General features: G+C 45.4%; 1 protein-coding gene across 1 annotated transcript in view; it reads right to left on the bottom strand.

Annotated features, from left to right (window-relative positions):
• Window positions 1-1,313: 1,313 nt before the first annotated feature.
• ptpn9a (protein tyrosine phosphatase non-receptor type 9a) overlaps window positions 1,314-17,956 on the bottom strand; it is a 108,334-nt gene continuing 91,691 nt past the window's right edge. Inside the window, exons 11-12 of the mRNA XM_078199822.1 lie at window positions 14,452-14,659; window positions 1,314-1,972 (exon numbers count right to left, since the gene is read on the bottom strand). Coding sequence (XP_078055948.1) covers window positions 1,782-1,972; window positions 14,452-14,659 — 399 coding nt within the window. The 3' untranslated portion in view covers window positions 1,314-1,781. The remainder of the gene's footprint in view (window positions 1,973-14,451; window positions 14,660-17,956) is intronic.

Raw genomic sequence — 17,956 nt, 5'->3', positions numbered from 1 at the left:
TCAACAGTTTGTTCGGTCATGTTCATTCTTCCCTGTACAAACTAATCAGCAAAAATTGGATAACAAACATACAAGGAAATGTACTGAGAGGTGTAATGTAACACAAGGTAAAATGTTGGCAACAAACTTCAAAATGATGTAAAGATTTGGTCAGTGTTACAACACTTAAAAGGTACTGCGTGGTAAATGAATGCACTTATTATTGATCTGAAACTTTTGCACAGCGATTGAATTGAGTATTCATACCTTGGAATTCCTCTGAGCTTCCCCCCACTGTGCTCCTATGGTGTAATTACTCTGAAACATGAGGAGTGTGCCACTTGCTGTCAACTAATGATTATCCACGTGTAGGGTTATGTCAACCTGAAGAGTTACGAGTACTTGGCTAACAGGATGAACCATCTTATTCCCATCATCTGCCCTCAGAAAGAGACACAAAGCAATCCAACGTGTCGTGGTTGCTGAGAGTGATGATAATGTTCAAAGATGCCATCCATAATAATAGACTTCAGGAACTATAAGAAAATCGGGTGGGTGCAGAAAATGATGACCCAATTGTACACACATATAAACCTATTGAAAATGCAGGACTTGTTCTGTGCAGAGGCACCATTGATGGCATTAAGTCACGCCACCACAGATTTATGATGTCACAGGAATGTCTGACAAGTGACCAAGTCCTGATGGCACAGGCGGTTTGAGATAAACCAGATTGGATGGCGAATTCAGCTTGGTGTGTGGAGAACCTGCATTAAGGGTTAACTGAGGCAGTGACGAGCAAGAGGGTATTTGCCCAGCTGTATTGAACTCCTCTGCTCCCAAGTGCAGCTTGAAGGAAGCCTTTGGGAGAGGGGCGGGGGAGCTGCAGCTTTTCAAAACAGAACTGGAGTCTGGGTCCTCATTGTGATCTTATCATTAACAATTAAACCCAAACAGGAGGGGGAAAGAGAGACATTGGGAAAGGAAAAGAGAAGTAAAACAAAGTTCCCCTGAGAGAAAGGTTTAACTCGGAATAATACTTTGGCTGCATGCACTCTACAGCCTCAACTAGGAATAAAAGACAAGAAGGCACGAAGAATAAACTCATCTCACAGGCACGGACATCGGTGACAAAAAACACAGCTCAGCTGACAACATCTCACTCTCCAACTCGTCTCGTGAACGACGCTGACGCGAGAACTGCCTCCGGGGTCGAGAGTCCGTGTGGCGTTCCAAATGGTAATCTTGGCCCGAGGTAACAGAAGTACAACTTGGTGCTCTCTGCTAATCCTCAGATGATGCTTGAGGTATTTTTTTTTTTTGCTTTTTTTTTTGTATGTCATAAACAAGTTTCAGAAAAAGAAGGAAGTCTGGTCCACAGACGACACGTTTACAGAATTTCAATTTGGAGCCACACGGTGCCGAAAGATTGTGGTTTCAGTCTCTGCAAAAATTATCGCCTTCATTTCTTATTGGTCATTCATGTCTCCTGTACCGTAGATTTTATTTCTAATGCTACATTATTGGAATAAATGAATTGTAACATATTTTCTCCAGGGAAAGTCTATATGCTCCATGAAGATGGCTACTGGTACAATGGCATTAAACCATTGTAAAATAAGTTCTATCCAAGTAGTTAAGGCTAGTACTAATTCTAGGGTCTTGTACAATCGCAAAAGGTGGACGTCTACAGATGTACTAGGAGTATATTAGTAGAGCTCATCTGCATGTGTGCAGAAGTGGTATATGATCTATGTGAGAGGGGAGGGGAGGAGAGGGGAGGGGAGGGGGAGATTCTCTAGTTAATGATTGACTGACAGTAGCTTTTGCCTCTGAGCATGCTCGATAATTGCTGTGTAACAGAAGTAGTACTGGTCAGGAGTCTGGATGCTGAAGGCTCGTTGCGTTCGCATCCTTCGGACGGTTTGGTATATATTGAGAGTACCCACATCTTCCAGCTGAGAAAGGCATATATCCAGAGTACACAGGGTGCCTGGAGAGTAAAAATAAGTCCTTTAAGTACAGGGACTGAACAGAACACATCTAACAAGCCACAGTTAGCTCATTTAAACAGAAGTTTACATTTACACATTGAACACAAATTCTACCGAATAAAGCTTATAAGAACATTGGCTACACAAGCTGCAGCAGTATACCTCTTTGAATCACAACCTTTAATCTGTACGTCCATTTGGGTTAAAAAAAAATTGTCTTGGCACGATGTCTCCTCCTGAATACCCATACCAAAGTCTGAATATCCTCCCACAATTACTGAGTCCAGTATATGCAGAAGTAACAGAATATCTTGCCGAGGATAGTATGGTTTTTTCTTTATTCATTTCTGGGACATGGGCGTCACTGGCTGGCCAGCATTTATTGCCCATCCCTAGTTGCCCTTGAACTGGGTGGCTTGCTGGCTGTTTCAGGGGGCAGTTGAGAGTCAACCACATTGCTGTGGCTCTGGACTCTTGTGACCTGATAGAGGTGTACACGATGTTGAGAGGTATAGATCGGGTGGATTCTCGGAGGCTTTTTCCCAGGGCTGAAATGGCTGCTACGAGAGGACACAGGTTTAAGGTGCTGGGGAGTAGGTACAGAGGAGATGTCAGGGGTAAGTTTTTCACTCAGAGGGTGGTAGGTGAGTGGAATCGGCTGCCGTCAGTGGTGGTGGAGGCAAACTCGATAGGGTCTTTTAAGAGACTTCTGGATGAGTACATGGGACTCATGAGTAATAGGATTGAGGGTTATAGGTAAGCCTAGGTAGGTAGGGACATGACCGGTGCAACTTGTGGGCCGAAGGGCCTGTTTGTGCTGTATGTTTTCTATGTTCTATGTTTCTATGTTCACATGTAGACCAGACCAGGCAAGGACAGCAGATTTCCTTCCCTAAAGGGTGTTAGTGAAGCAGATGGGTTTTTCTGACAATCGACAATGGTTTCATGGTCATCTGTAGATTCTTAATTCCACGTATTTTTTTATTGAATTCAAACTCCACCATCTGCCATGGTGGGATTCGAACTCGGGTCCCCAGAACATTAGCTGAGTTTTTGGATTAATAGTCTAGTGATAATACCACTTGCCCATTGCCTCCTCAAAAGTTATTTAAATTGATTTTCAAAAGGCATTTGACAAAGTAGCACATAATAAATTTGTTAGCAAAATTCAAACCCATGGGGTTAAAGGGACAGTGGCAGCATGAATGCAGGGGATAGAAAGCAGAGCAATGATGAGAAGTTGCTTTGCAGACAGGAGAGAAGTATACAACAGTGTTCTCCAGGGTTTGGTATTGGGATTTCGGTTCTTCTCGATATATATTAATAACCTGAAATTGTGCATATAGAGCATAATTTCAAAGTCAGTTCCAGGCCTGTGGTGAATTACTATAGCTGGTCTCACCCCAGAAGACACAAGACCATAAGACATAGGAGCAGAATTAGGCCACTCGGCCCATCGAGTCTGCTCCGCCAATCAATCACGGCTGATATTTTTCTCATCCCCATTCTCCTGCCTTTTCCCCATAACCCCTGATCCCCTTATTAATCAAGAACCTATCTATCTCTGTCTTAAAGACACTCAATGACCTGGCCTCCACAGCCTTCTGCGGCAAAGAGTTCCACAGATTCACCACTCTCTGGCTGAAGAAATTCCTCCTCATCTCTGTTTTAAAGGATCGTCCCTTTAACCTGAGGTTGTGATATTTGGGCTCCACACCCCGGTCTGAAAAGGAGGCTGAGGGAATGAATACGTGTAGTGATGGAGATAAATTGTATACTGTGCAACTTCAAACTGATTACCAAAAGGACCGGACGCACATTGTGGAAAAACTTTCCTGTAACGAGTGGTTAAAGTTCATTTGCATTAACACTGCAATGAAGTTACTGTGAAAACCCCCTAGTTGCCACACTCCGGTGCCTGTTCGGGTTACACTGAGGGAGAATTTAGCCTGGCCAATGCACCTAACCAGCACGGGGGGGACCAGCACTGTGCAGACTCCGCACAGACAGTGACCCAAGCCGGGAATCGAACCCGGGTCCCTGGCGCTGTGAGGCAGCAGTGCTAACCACTGTGCCCACCGTGCCGCCCATGGTTAGTGCACAGCCTGAAAGGATGGTGCATACAATTTGAATCACAGCTTTCCAAAGAGATCAATCCTTAAAGGAAAAGAAATTACAACTATACAGGGAAACAACGAGAGAGTGGGATTAACAGGATTGACTGTCGAAGGAGATGGCGCAGATTAAATGGGCTGAATGGCCTCCTTTCGTGCTATGATTCTAGTGGAAGTTAGGGAAGTACATGAGGGAGAAAGGGTATGTTGTTTGGGTGTGAAGTAGAGCAGGAGGCGGCTTGGGCGGAACATAAATGCTAGCACGAAGCAGTTGGGCCAAGTGGCCTATTTCTGTGCTGTAAATACTGCGTAATTCTAAGCAGTTACACTGAACATATATAAGTTGCATCACAATGCCTGCTCCAACAAGTTGGTGGAAGTTCTGTCCTTTTTGCCAGTGATTGTTAATTTTAAAGGGTAACCATGCCTGGAGGATGGGGGCCTCAGGTCACTGCAGCTTTTCATGAACAATTGAGGCCAGCCTCATTGCTGGAAGACATAAAGCACTTTACACACACACTGGCTAAGTAGTAGGGTGAGCTGCACACTCTGTTCCAATGCTAATTTCATTTTGACCTTTTAACTGTCATGAAGTCAAAATCAGTATTGTTTCTGAAACTTTGAGACTCTAAAAGCAAAGGTACAATAGAGTATATTAACCTGAGCCAATCGCGGCAGTTGACAATCTGCAGATCTACCACTAGGTAGCACCAAATAGCAAAGCAGCAGAAAGTTTCTGCTCTGTTCAAGTTGCAGTCTGCCAAAGCCGATTTGGAATAACAATACCATGGCGATGGTGTAGAAGCAGACAAGGTGTCAGATACAGACATATGCTGCCAGAATCTTGGAGCTTGGATGTGGAGCAAAACACAACCATAGGGGCTCAAATATAAACACCTAATGAAACTCATTTGTGATATTTTATAGGCTCGCAGACCACAAAGGTATAAACAACAGCTTTATTGGAAAGATGTTTACTCTACAGGCTGTTAGGATAGACTGCCCGTTTGGCCACATAAATGGCCAACAGCGTCATCATTACGGCACGAGATCAGACTCTTAACGTGACCTTGTTTCAACTAGGAGCAAACATGAATACACTTTCCTCCCCCTTTACATTAGAGGTTCCTGCAATCAAACTCACTATAACATTAACAATCAACATTTACAATATGAACAATTAATAAACAGAACAGTCAACAGTTTAGATGTGTTGGAGATGTCGATTCCTGTGTGGTTGTGGGTGATCCTTCAGTGTCTGCCTTTGTGTTGACTGCAAGCTCTGATGTTTTTGGCTGAGTTTGGACGTTGTCTGTAGTTGTGTCAACCGGAGTCAACGTAGGATTTGGAGATTTTCTCGGTGTTGAAGTGTCCTCAGCTGAGGTACTCTGTCCGCCACAGTTGTTTCTGGTGTTGTCAGGTTCTCAGCAATGGCACCCTTTGTTGAGGACTCTTGGTTGACTGTCTCTGGCAAACTAATTCTAGTTGTTAAAAAGTTGATCAGCATGTCTTCCCCACAATACACTGTCCTGAGTGATGTAGGGGACTGCTCCTGTCTGTGCTAATGCAGGTATCCACTTCTCACTGGTGGCACAGTTCCTTGCCAATACTTTGAGACAAAGAGTAAAGAACAGTACAGCACAGGAACAGGCCCTTCGGCCCTCCAAACTTGTGCTGATCATGATGCCTGCCTAAACTAAAACTGTATGCACTTAGAGTCCGTATCCTTCCATTCCCATCCTATTCATGTATTCATCTAGATGCCCCCTAAATGTCGCTATCGCACCTGCTCCCACCACCTCCCTGGGCAGCGCGTTCCAGACACTCACCACCCTCTGTGTAAAAAACTTGCCTCGCACATCTCCTCTAACCTGTTCCCCACGCACCTTAACCCTATGTCCCCTAGGACTTGACTTTTCTACCCTAGGAAAGAGCACCTGACTATCCACTCTGTCCATGCCACTCATAATTTTGTAGACTTCTATCAAGTCGCCCTCAACCTCCATCATTCCAGTGAGAACAAACCAAGTTTATCCAACCTCTCCCCATAGCTAATACCCCCCAGGTCAGGCAACATCCTGGTAAACCTCTTCTGTAGCCTCTCGAAAGCATCCACATCCTTCTGGTAGTGTGGCGACCAGAATTGTACCACAATATTCTGTGGTAGAAGAATGTCCAAATGTGGCCTAACCAAGGTTCTGTACAGCTGCAGCATTTTTATAATTAACTGACTGATGAAGGCAAGCATGCCATTTGCCTTCTTGACTACATCATCCACCTGCGTTGCCACTTTGTGATCGGTGGACACGTATGCCCAGATCTCTCTGCCTGTTAAACTCCTAAGGGTTCTATCATTTACTGTGACCTTTCTGACAAACACAGTGTTTAGTCCTGTTCTCACGTCGCAGAAGCCGACTTAGCTGTTGCCCCTCAACAATTTCTCTTGTCTTCGGTGGCATCAGCAGACCAATGCTCGTGTAACTGATGTTTTGTTATGAGCAATGCCGGAAAACTTTGTCAAATGTGTTGTTTTCCTGTATGTCAGGAATTGGTTTAGTCGTTTCGACAATGATCCTTGCTCACAAATGACCTCAACGAATGTTTCATTGTCTGAACAAACCTTTCAGCCAGCCAGTTTGAGGCAGGATAATAAGGTCTGGATCAGATATGTTGGATTCCATTCTCCTTTAAGATAATTTGTGAATTTTTGCGAAATGAACTGCAATCTATTGCTGCTCACTCGTTGTTCAGGGTAACCAAAAATCTCACCCAGTCTTTCTACCGTTCTCTCCGTCTTCAGGCCATTTAGAGTCTGTGTCTAACCACAATGAAAAACATTTGTCTTCAAATGGTCTGGCATAATCGAGATGAACTCTTTGCTGTGGCTCTTCTGGTCATTCTAACGGCATTAGTGGCAGCAAGTTTTGAGTTTTTGCGCAAGCTGAACATACACCCGCCTTCTCGATTTCGCTATCGAGCCCTGGGCACCTCAAAAACACCCTCTGGCTACCTCCTTCGTCCTTACTGTACCAGAGTGACCTTTGTGCAGTTGGTTCAGTACACGTTTCCTTAACAACAGCGAATGATGAACCCTCATTCCCAGGAGCATACAACCAGCCGATACGGATAGTTCGGGTCTTTGGGGGACATATGGCTTCAACTCGGATTTGTTCCAAAAGCCTTGACGCAAGGCACCATGTCCATAACTTCTGACAGTACTGGATCATTTCTGATATATTTAACTTATCCTGCAGGTAGGTGTGGGGTGTGTGTGTGTGGGGGGCGTGTGTGTAGGGGGCGTGTGTGTGGGGGGGGGTGTGTGTGTGTGGGGGGGCGTGTGTGTGTGTGGGGGGGCGTGTGTGTGTGTGTGTGGGGCGTGTGTGTGTGTGTGGGGGGCGTGGTGTGTGTGTGGGGGGCGCGTGTGTGTGTGGGGGGGGGCGTGTGTGTGTGTGTGGGGGGCGTGTGTGTGTGTGTGGGGGGGGCGTGTGTGTGTGTGGGGGGCGTGTGTGTGTGTGTGGGGGGGGCGTGTGTGTGTGTGGGGGGGGCGTGTGTGTGTGGGGGGCGTGTGTGTGTGTGTGGGGGGCGTGTGTGTGTGTGTGTGGGGGGTGTGTGTGTGTGGGGTGTGTGTGTGTGGGGGGTGTGTGTGTGTGTGGGGGGTGTGTGTGTGTGTAGGGGGTGTGTGTGTAGGGGGTGTGTGTGTGTGGGGTGTGTGTGTGTGGGGGGTGTGTGTGTGTGTAGGGGGTGTGTGTGTGTAGGGGGTGTGTGTGTGTGTGGGGTGTGTGTGTGTGTGTGGGGTGTGTGTGATATAATGCCAAATGGAAGGCTTTTATATTTGAATAACACTTTGTGTCATGATTGCCAAATATTGTTGTGTATCTAGATCCACATTTATCTGGAGATAAACTTCACTGAGGTCAACTTTACTGAAATGCTGGCCTCCACCCAACCCAGCAAATAAATCATCAATTAAAGGCAGAGGGTACTGCTCTGCACACACTATTGGATTGATAGTGACTTTAATCTCACCACATATGGGTACTGAGCTTTCATCAAGGGCCGGACCCAATCACTTACATGAATGGATTCGAAGACCTCCATCTTGACCAGTTTCTACCTTGACCTCAATGGCACTGACCTAGCCTCTAAGCATCCGGGTTGGCTTTCGCCCTTAACCTTCAGCTTGACAGAGATTTCTTTCACGCTTCCCAGTTCTCCATTAAAAACAATGGCTTGTTTCTTTAAGATCTTTGGTAGAGCTGCTTCAGACTCCGACATGAGATTCACCTCGGCCCAGTTCATAGAATCCTAGAAACCCTACAGTGCAGAAGGAGGCCATTCAGCCCATCGAGTCTGCACTGACAACATTCCCACCTAGGCCCTATCCCCATAACCCCACATATTTACCCCGCTAATCTCCTATGCATCCCGAGTCACTAAGTGACAATTTAGCATGGCCAATGCACCTAACCCGCACATCTCTGGACTGTGGGAGGAAACTGGAGCACCCGGAGGAAACCCACACAGACACGGGGAGAATGTGCAAACTCCACACAGACAGTTTAGCTTGATGCTCCCTAGCCAGTTCTCCCCATTAGGGCTGGATAATTAGCTTGAACGACGTGCAGGGACAAGTCTGCAGTCTGTACATTTAGCTGCACCTTTACATTGATATGGCACGTCAATGGAACCACTTCTCCAGTATAGGATTTTAGTCTTATCTTTGAGGGTTTTAAGGTGATATAGAACAAAGAACAAAGAAAATTACAGCACAGGAACAGGCCCTTCGGCCCTCCAAGCCTGCACCGACCATGTTGCCCGACTGAACTAAAACCCCCTACCCTTCCGGGTACCATATCCCTCCATTCCCGTTCCATTCATGTATTTGTCAAGACGCCCCTTAAAAGTCACTATCGTATCCGCTTCCACTACCTCCCCTGGCAGCGAGTTCCAGGCACCCACCTTTGTGTAAAACATTTGCCTCGTACATCTCCTTTAAATTTTGCTCCTCGCACCTTAAACCTGTGCCCCTGAGTAATTGACTCTTCCACCCTGGGAAAAAACTTCTGACTATCCACTCTGTCCATGCCTCTCAATATTGTAGAGTTCTATCAGATCGCCCCTCAACCTCCATCATTCCAGTGAGAACAAACCAAGTTTCTCCAACCTCTCCTCATACTGATGCCCTCCATACCAGGCAACACCCTGGTAAATCTTTTCTGTACCCTCTCCAAAGCCTCCACATCCTTCTGGTAGTGTGGCAACCAGAATTGAACACGATATTTCAAGTGCGGCCTAACTAAGGTTCTATAAAGCTGCAACATGACTTGCCAATTTTTAAACTCAATGCCCCAGCCGATGAAGGCAAGCATGCCGTATGCCTTCTTGACTACCTTCTCCACTTGCATTGCCACTTTCAGTGACCTGTGTACTTGTACATCCAGATCCCTTTGCCTATCAATACTCGTAAGGGTTCTGCCATTTACTGTATATTTCCTATCTGTATTAGGCCTTCCAAAATGTATTACCTCACATTAGTCCAGATTAAACTCCATCTGCCATCTCTCCGCCCAAGTCTCCAACTGATCTATATTCTGCTGTATCCTCTGATGGTCCTCAACACTATCTGCAAATCCACTAACCTTTGTGTCGTCCGCAAACTTACTAAATCAAACCAGTTACATTTTCCTCCAAATCATTTATATATATTACAAACAGCAAAGGTCCCAGCACTGATCCCGGAGGAATTTGTCACAGCCCTCCATTCAGAAACGCACCCTTCCACTGCTACCCTCTGTCTTCTATGACCGAGCCAGTTTTGTATCCACCTTGCCAGCTCACCTCTGATCCCATGCGACTTCACCTTCTGCACCAGTCTGCCATGAGGGACCTTGTCAAAGGCCTTACTGAAGTCCATGGAGACAACATCCACTGCCCTGCCCTCATCAATCATCTTCATCACTTCCTCGAAAAACTCGATCAGTTAGTGAGACACAACCTCCCCTTCACAAAACCATGCTGCCTCTCACTAATACGTCCACTTATTTCCTAGTGGGAATAAATCCTGTTTCGAAGAATCCTCTCCAATAATTTTCCTACTGCTAACATAAGGCTCACCGGCCTGTAATTACCTGGATTATTCTTGCTACCCTTCTTAAACAAAGGAACAACATTGGCCATTCTCCAATCCTCTGGAACCTCCCCTGTAGCCATTGAGGATACAAAGATTTCTCTCAAGGACCCAACAATTTCCTCCCTTGCCTCTCTCAGTATTCTGGGGTATATCCATCAGGCCCTGGGGACTTGTCTACCTTAATGTTTCTCAAGAACCCCAATACCTCCTCCTTTTTGATCTCAACATGGTTCAAACTATCTACACACCCTTTCGCAGACTCATCATCCACCAAGTCCTTCTCTTTGGTGAATACTGATGCAAAGTATTCATTTAATACCTCGCCCATTTCCTCTGGCTCTACGCATAGATTCCCTCCCCTGTCCTAAGTGGGCCAACCCTCTCCCTGGCTACCCTCTGACTTTATATATGTATAAAAAGTCTTGGGATTTTCCTTAATCCTGCTGGCCAATGCTACTTCGTGACTCCTTTTAGCCCTCCTTACTCATTGCTTAAGTTTCTTTCTACTTTCCTTGTATTCCACACTTGCTTCGTGTGTTCCCAGCCTCCTAGCTTTGACAAATGCTTCCTTTTTCTCTTTGACTAGGCTCACAATATCTCTCATTATCCAAGATTCCCGAAACTTGCCATACTTATCCTTCATCCTTACAGGAATGTGCTGGTCCTGAATCCCTATCAACTTACACTTGAAAGCCTCCCACATGCCAGATGTTGATTTGCCCTCAAACATCTGCCCCCAATCTACATTCTTCAGTTCCTGCCTAATATTGTTGCAATTAGCCTTCCCCCAATTTAGCAACTTAACTTGAGGACTACACTTATCTTTATCCATCAGTACCTTAAAGCTGACTGAATTGAAATGTCGTAGTTTCTCTTGGTAAACAGTTCCTGGTAGCAACGAAACTGCTGCCCCGGTGTCCATTTCCATTTTTACCAGTTGTCCATTCAGTAGTGACCCAATAATGGTTTGTTGCACCTGCAATAGTCAGTATGTTCAACTATAGTTCATCATCTGACTGTGACTCTGGACCCCTTGGATCCTTTTCCCTCTATTCGGTTTTCTATTTGAAACACTTGGTTCTGGTGTTTGTATAATTCTTGTTTGGAACTTGTTGTTTCTTTCTCCAACATGCATGTTCGATGTGCCCCTTTATCACAATTCCTGCATTTTGCATCTTTGCACCAGCAGTCAGTTGCTGCTTTTAACACATCGGTGGCAATTTCGAATCTGAGTTTGTTTCGATTTCAGCTCATTCTCTGTGAACTTCAGTGCTCAAGCTTAACTGTTGGGCTTCCTTAGCTGCTAATTCCATAGTGATCGTGACTTCAAAAGCCTTCTTTAGATTTAAGTTGCTTTCGGTGAACAACCTTTTCTGGATAGCTTTGCTTCTTAACCCACACACTAGTCTGTCTCGAGCGGTGTTATTCAAGCCATCTCCAAATTCACAGTATTCAGCTAATTTCTTCAAAGTAGCTACGAGTTGTGTGATTGACACATCATCTTCTTGGTTACATTTCTGAAACCTGAATCTCTCACTGATGACCAAAGATTTAGGTGAGAAGTGATCCTGCAATATCTCCACACTCCCATCATAGGTTTTTTGAGCCTGGTTTTCCTGACTGCAGTAAGAAGTCTAACAACACCAGGTTAAAGTCCAACAGGTTTATTTGGTAGCAAAAGCCACTAGCTTTCGGAACAGGCTGTCCCTTCGTCAGATGGGTGGGAGTTCTGACGAAGGAACAGCCTGTTCCGAAAGCTAGTGGCTTTTGCTACCAAATAAACCTGTTGGACTTTAACCTGGTGTTGTTAGACTTCTTACTGTGTTTACCCCAGTCCAACGCCGGCAACTCCACATCATTTCCTGACTGCACCAGACTTTGCAGGAGGTTGAACGTTCCTCCTCCCCCAAATGATGCCCAGGAACTTGGGGACAATTTTGTTCACTTGGACAAAGTATTCAAATCTTTCAGTGTGTGAACTCCACTGCTCAGTGTTCTCATCATATGATCTTGCGTGTCACAAACTCCTGCGGTTTTTACTATGGGAAGGGCTTGCATAAGCACAATGTGCCACAAAGCTTTTAGCAATACTTTGTTTCGGTTTCTTTTTCTTTCAAACAAGGTAACCCTGAACTCAGCCCGTTTTCATCCGAGTTTTGTAACACCCCCAGGTCTAACTCGTTGTTGCAGGGTATTTTTTTCAATGCTCCCTGTATTGTTCCAGATGTTTCCAGACAGAGCACGAGGCGAGTTTCTTCTCGATATTGTTTTCTCCAAAATCTTCATTTAAATTTTGGTTTCTTCGAAGGCTACTATCAATATTTGGCACCCCTCCATTGCCAGTTTTGGTGCAGCAATGTTTTTATCTTCTTAATCCTTATTGGATGTCTCCAGCACAGATCACTGATTTTTCTATATTTTTTAATTTCTTCCGGGATGATTTCAAACTCCTCGTCGCCAGTTTTCTTTGTGGTATTTTTAAAGGATAACGTTGCACCAAGGTACAAACTAACAAGGACTTTACTGGAAAGGTATTTACTCTGCAGGGTGTAGGAACAGATTGCTCATTTGCCCATGCATCAGATAACGGCATCATCATGTTACATGATCAGACTCAAAGTGGCTTGTTCCAACTAGGATCAAACATGCATACACAACATCGTCCTGGATACTATAAGCAACTGGAAACAACAGCTCCAATGGAACTGTTGAGAACAATGGAACAAAGATGTGTGGGTTAGGTTGATTGTGCATGCTAAATTGACCCTAGTGTCAAGGAATTAGCAGGGTAAATATGTGGGGTTACGGGGATAGGGCCTGGGTGGGATTGTGGTCGGTGCAGACTCGATGGGCCGAGTGGCCTCCTTCTGCACTGTATAATTCTATGAGCTGTTGAATATAGTCTCTGCTATCGTCACAGAATCCCTACACAGCAAAGTAGGACATTCAGCTCATTGAGTCTGCACCGACTCTCCGAAAGAGCATCGTACCCAGGCTGACTTTGGTTCGTTGTGGGCTGGAGGTGGTGGTTAGGGGGGGAGCGGGGTGGTAAGGGAAGAGATTGCGTAACAAAACAGAAGCTGAGGGGGGGACATTTCAACAACTTAGAAATCAACTATTATAGGACAGCTCTCACACGACTTAATGGCCACATTCAGAGCATCAATTACAAATCAGCAGCATGGTGGCACAGTGGTTAGCATTGCTGCCTCACAGCGCCAAGGACCTGCGGCCAGGGACCTTGCTTCGATTCGCAGCTTGGATCACTGTCTGTGCAGAGTCTGCACATTCTCCCCGTGTCTGTTTGGGTTTCCTCCGGGTGCTCCGCTTTCCTCCCACAATCCAAAAGATGTGCGGGTTAGGTGGATTGGCCATGCTAAATTGCCCCTTATTGTCACGGGAATTGGCTAGTGTAAATGGCCTGTAAGACGTGCTGGTTAGGTGCACTGGCCATGTTAAATTCTCCCTCACTGTAACCCAAACAGGCGCCGGAGTGTGGCAACAAGGGGAATGTCACAGTAACTTCATTGCAGTGTTAATGTAAGCCTTACTTGTGACTAATAAATAAACTTTAAAAATAGATCAGAAAGGCAAGAATGTTGCAGAGCAGATGGACTGTATGATGCTTAAGATAAAAAAAAGCCCACAGCGTATACCTATCCCATGCCAGTTATGGAGCAATGATCAGAGCACAGATGACATTTGTATGAACCCTACAGCCTGTCACAGTTCTCCAGGAACTGTTTTTGAACAGTTTTATTCTTAGAAATTCACTGTTTGTTTTTGCACTGCCAACTCCAGATACAGGAGGTCGATTGCTTTCTACAATGTCACCAGAGAGTTACTCCAACAATGCTCGAAAAGTTTACTAAAAAAATTGTACAACGCAATTTTTTTTAAAACTCGCTTTGCAAAAAACTGTTCCTTTCTCAGAGTGGATTCTCTGAGCTGAAAGTAATGTTGCACTACAGAGCAGCAGCAATTTTGAATTTTGTAAGTCTTATCGGACTAATAATTGCTATCTCAGTTCAATTAATGTTTCATTAATGGATGTGCAGCAACTGTAAAGTTTTCCAGCTTTTCCTGCATTGTGCGAAAGCAGCACAATGAGATGTATAACACCTGCCCAGGAACTGAGCATTATTAGTATACTGAGATATGTCTTTTCACTGTCCCTGCCCCTCCCCGCCATCCCCCCCATAATACAGCATGTCTTAGATGTTCTATACTATACCAGTTCTCCCAATGCCAGCACTGCAGTGGACGACTATGGGTGGCCCTCCTGGGTGTCCTTTCCACCTGTTGCTCAGGCTCTGGACAGAGAGGCCTTGTTGCTGTCGGACAGCTGACCGAAAGTCGATGAGAGCAGTCGCCGAAGATGGGACGCCATAATCTGGCCAGCTCAGGTACTGGAAGTGAATCACCTGACGCCTCTCGTAGGACTGTGACAGAAAAGAAAATCAAAACCAGCATAAATTCAGTTCAGCAATATATATACATATATATATAAATAATTTGTTAAACAGGTTTTTTTCCATAGTTTACACATGCACCAGGCACTGCTCACTATCCAATAGAGTGGGCAAGCAATTAATTCACCGATCTTTGCTGCTATCCCTAAGTTGACCAACAGGTTGGTGTGATTTGCCCTCTAGTTGCTGTACCTTGATGGAGAAGCTCACAATCACTTCCAAACACCTCCTGGTGGAAAAGGCAGAAGTAGGAGCCTGCTGTGCACAGCAGACCTGCAACTCCACAAGTTGGCACTGCTCTTGTACCTCAACTGCTGGCTGACTTAAGGATCATTAGCAATCGCCTGCAAGTAGGGGTTGCCAACCAACACTCATGGGGCTACAACAAATGCCAAGGTCGTGTGAGCATTACCTAGCGAGAGAAAACAGGCAACGACAGGCCAGTTAGCCTTTTTGTTCTTCATTCACAGGATGCAAGCACCATTGACAAGGTTGCTGCTCACCCCTGATTTCCTTTAAAAAGGTGGCAGTGGCCTGATACCAGTCATCAGGAACTACTGGGTTCTATTCTGAAGCAAGTATTAACAATGCACTTAGAAAATCATAGTATGATCAGACAAAGGGTGGCACAGTGGTTAGCATTGCATCCTCACAGCGCCAGGACCTGGGTTAAATTCTGACCTTGGGTGACTGTCTGTGCAGAGTTTGCACGTTCTCCCCATGTCTGTGTGGGTTTCCTCCGGGTGCCCCGGTTTTCTCCCACAGTCGAAAGACGTGCAGGTTAGGTGGATTAGCCATGCTAAATTGCCCCTTAGTGTCCCAAAATGTGTAGGTTAGGGGGATTAGCGGGCTAAAAACATAGGGCGACAGAGATAGGGCCTGAGTGGGATACTCTGTCGGAGAGTCGGTGCAGACTCGATGAGCCGAATGGCCTCCTTCTGCGCTGCAGGGATTCCTAGGATTCTATGGTTTTACAAAAGGGAAATTGATAAATTAGCTTTCTGAGGATGTAACTAGTAGGCTTGATAAAGGGAACTAGTAGATTTAGTGAATTTGGATTTCCAAAAGGCTCAGGTGCCACATAAAAAATTAACATGGAAGATAAGGGCTCATGGAGTTGGGAGTCATATATTAGCATTGATAGAGCATTGGTTAACAGGCTGGAAGCAGAGAGATGGGAATATTGGGGAATTTTCAGGCCGTAACTGGGAGATTGTCACAGGGATCAGTGCTGGGGTCTCAATTATTTATAATCTACACGCAAGACTTAGCTGAAGAGTAAGGTATCAAAGTTTGCTGATGATATAAAGTTAGATAGGAATGTAAGCTGTGAGGAAGACAAAGAGACTGAAATGTGATCTAGACCAGTTAAATGAGTGGTAGATAGAATATGTGAGGAAGTGAGAGATTAGAGGACATGGGCATTATCGGTTGTCCCTCGATTCAAGGATGATATCTAGTTAGAGTCATGGGCATTCCTGTGACTGAACAGGCCAATTCTCAACCCACAATTCTTCGGCACATAATAGCAAGATGTCCCATGAGGTTGTGGGATCTGTATCTGAATCCCACTGAATCCTATGAATTTGCTTCCTTTTCTTTCCTTCTCTGCCACTGTCTCATCATTAAGACTTTGGGAGTCAAAGCAAGAAGCAACTTGTTGGACAAGTGGTCACCATTCTGAACAATTCGTCACAAGCTCCTCCCAGTCATTAATGTCGAATGTACAACCAAGGAGTAGGCCATTCATCATCTTGAGTCTGCTCCAAGGCTGCTGTGCTTCAAGGAGAGCTCCAGAGCATCTTTTAAAGCCTCCTCCCATGGAGCATTGGCCGTTTGAGTGTTGAGAAAATAGTAAGGGACGATTTTCAGCCATCTGTCCAGTCCATTGCAGCTAATTTTGCACCTGTTTTTCCTGACTGCTTGTGGAGTTGGCTTCAAGAAGAACAGTCTTCCCAGTGAATCCTGAGGATGCAGCAAGGCATTGCTGGTGGAATTTCTCCAGCCTTGTGTGTTTACCATACACACTCCAGGTCTCACTACAGTACAGGAGTATGGTGACGAAAACTGCTCTGGACTGCAAGACCTCTGTTAACTTGCAGAGATCTTTCATAGAATCCCTACAGTATAGAATGAGGCCATTTGGCCCATCGAGTCTGCACCGACGACAATCCCACCCAGGCCCTATTCCCGTAACCGCACACATTTACCCTGCTAGTCCCCCTGACACTAGGGTCAATTTAGCACGGCCAATCAACCTAACCCGCACATTTTTGGATCTATGTGGACAAACACTTGCAGCCTTCGCTTGTAGAAGGCTAAACTGATATAGTGTTGGATTTCCTCTTAAATTGTGGCCTTTTGGGAGAGGTGGCTGCCGAGGTATGGGAATGCTCAACATATTCCAGAGTCTCTGCTTCAACATGGATGGGAGGTGAAATATTTGGCTGGCCAGAATTTGGTTTTGCAAACATCCAAAGGCCTGCTGAGGCTCTGAATGCAGAAGTGAAGAGATTGAGAGGGGCTTGCACCTGGCGCAGAGTGGGCATTAGCACTACAGTCACCTGCAAACTGTAGATCACGCAGATCTATTATGGTCAATTTAGCTTTGATACAGAGGCAACTGAGGTTCAAGAGTTTGTCAGATAGATGATATATAATGCTGACAGCAGAGGGCAGTTGATCTTTGATGAAGTGAATGGTCACCGTCAGGTAAATTGTAAATAGCATGGGGGCTATCACGCAGCCTTTATTTTATTTATTAGTCACAAGTAAGGCTTACATTAACACTGCAATGAAGTTACTGTGAAATTCCCCTAGTTGCCACACTCCGGCGCCTGTTCGGGTCAATGCACCTAACCAGCATGTCTTTCGGACTGTGGGAGGAAACTGGAGCACCCGGAGGAAACCCACGCAGACACGGGGAGAATGTGCAGACTCCACACAGACAGTGACCCAAGCCGGGAATCGAACCCGAACTGCTGTGAGGCAGCAGTGCCAACCACTGTTCCACCGTGCTGCCCAACTTGCTTTACTAAAGTCTGGATATTCAAGACTTCGAATTCAGATTCCGCTCGAGACATTTTCAGGAAACCATTGCGAAGCAATTGCAGATTGTGATGAATCTTCTTAATCTTTGGAGCACAATCCACAAAGCCTCATGATTTACTAAGTCAAATGCTTTGTTCAAGTCAATGAATGCAATAATGAATTCCTGGTGTCCTTTTTCTTGGACTTTTCTGTGAGAAAGACCATCTTGGACATTCC

Source organism: Mustelus asterias, chromosome 29 (genome assembly GCF_964213995.1).
Source record: "Mustelus asterias chromosome 29, sMusAst1.hap1.1, whole genome shotgun sequence".
In the NCBI taxonomy this organism is placed as follows: Eukaryota; Metazoa; Chordata; class Chondrichthyes; order Carcharhiniformes; family Triakidae; genus Mustelus; species Mustelus asterias.
This window is presented reverse-complemented; position numbering and strand designations above follow the sequence as displayed.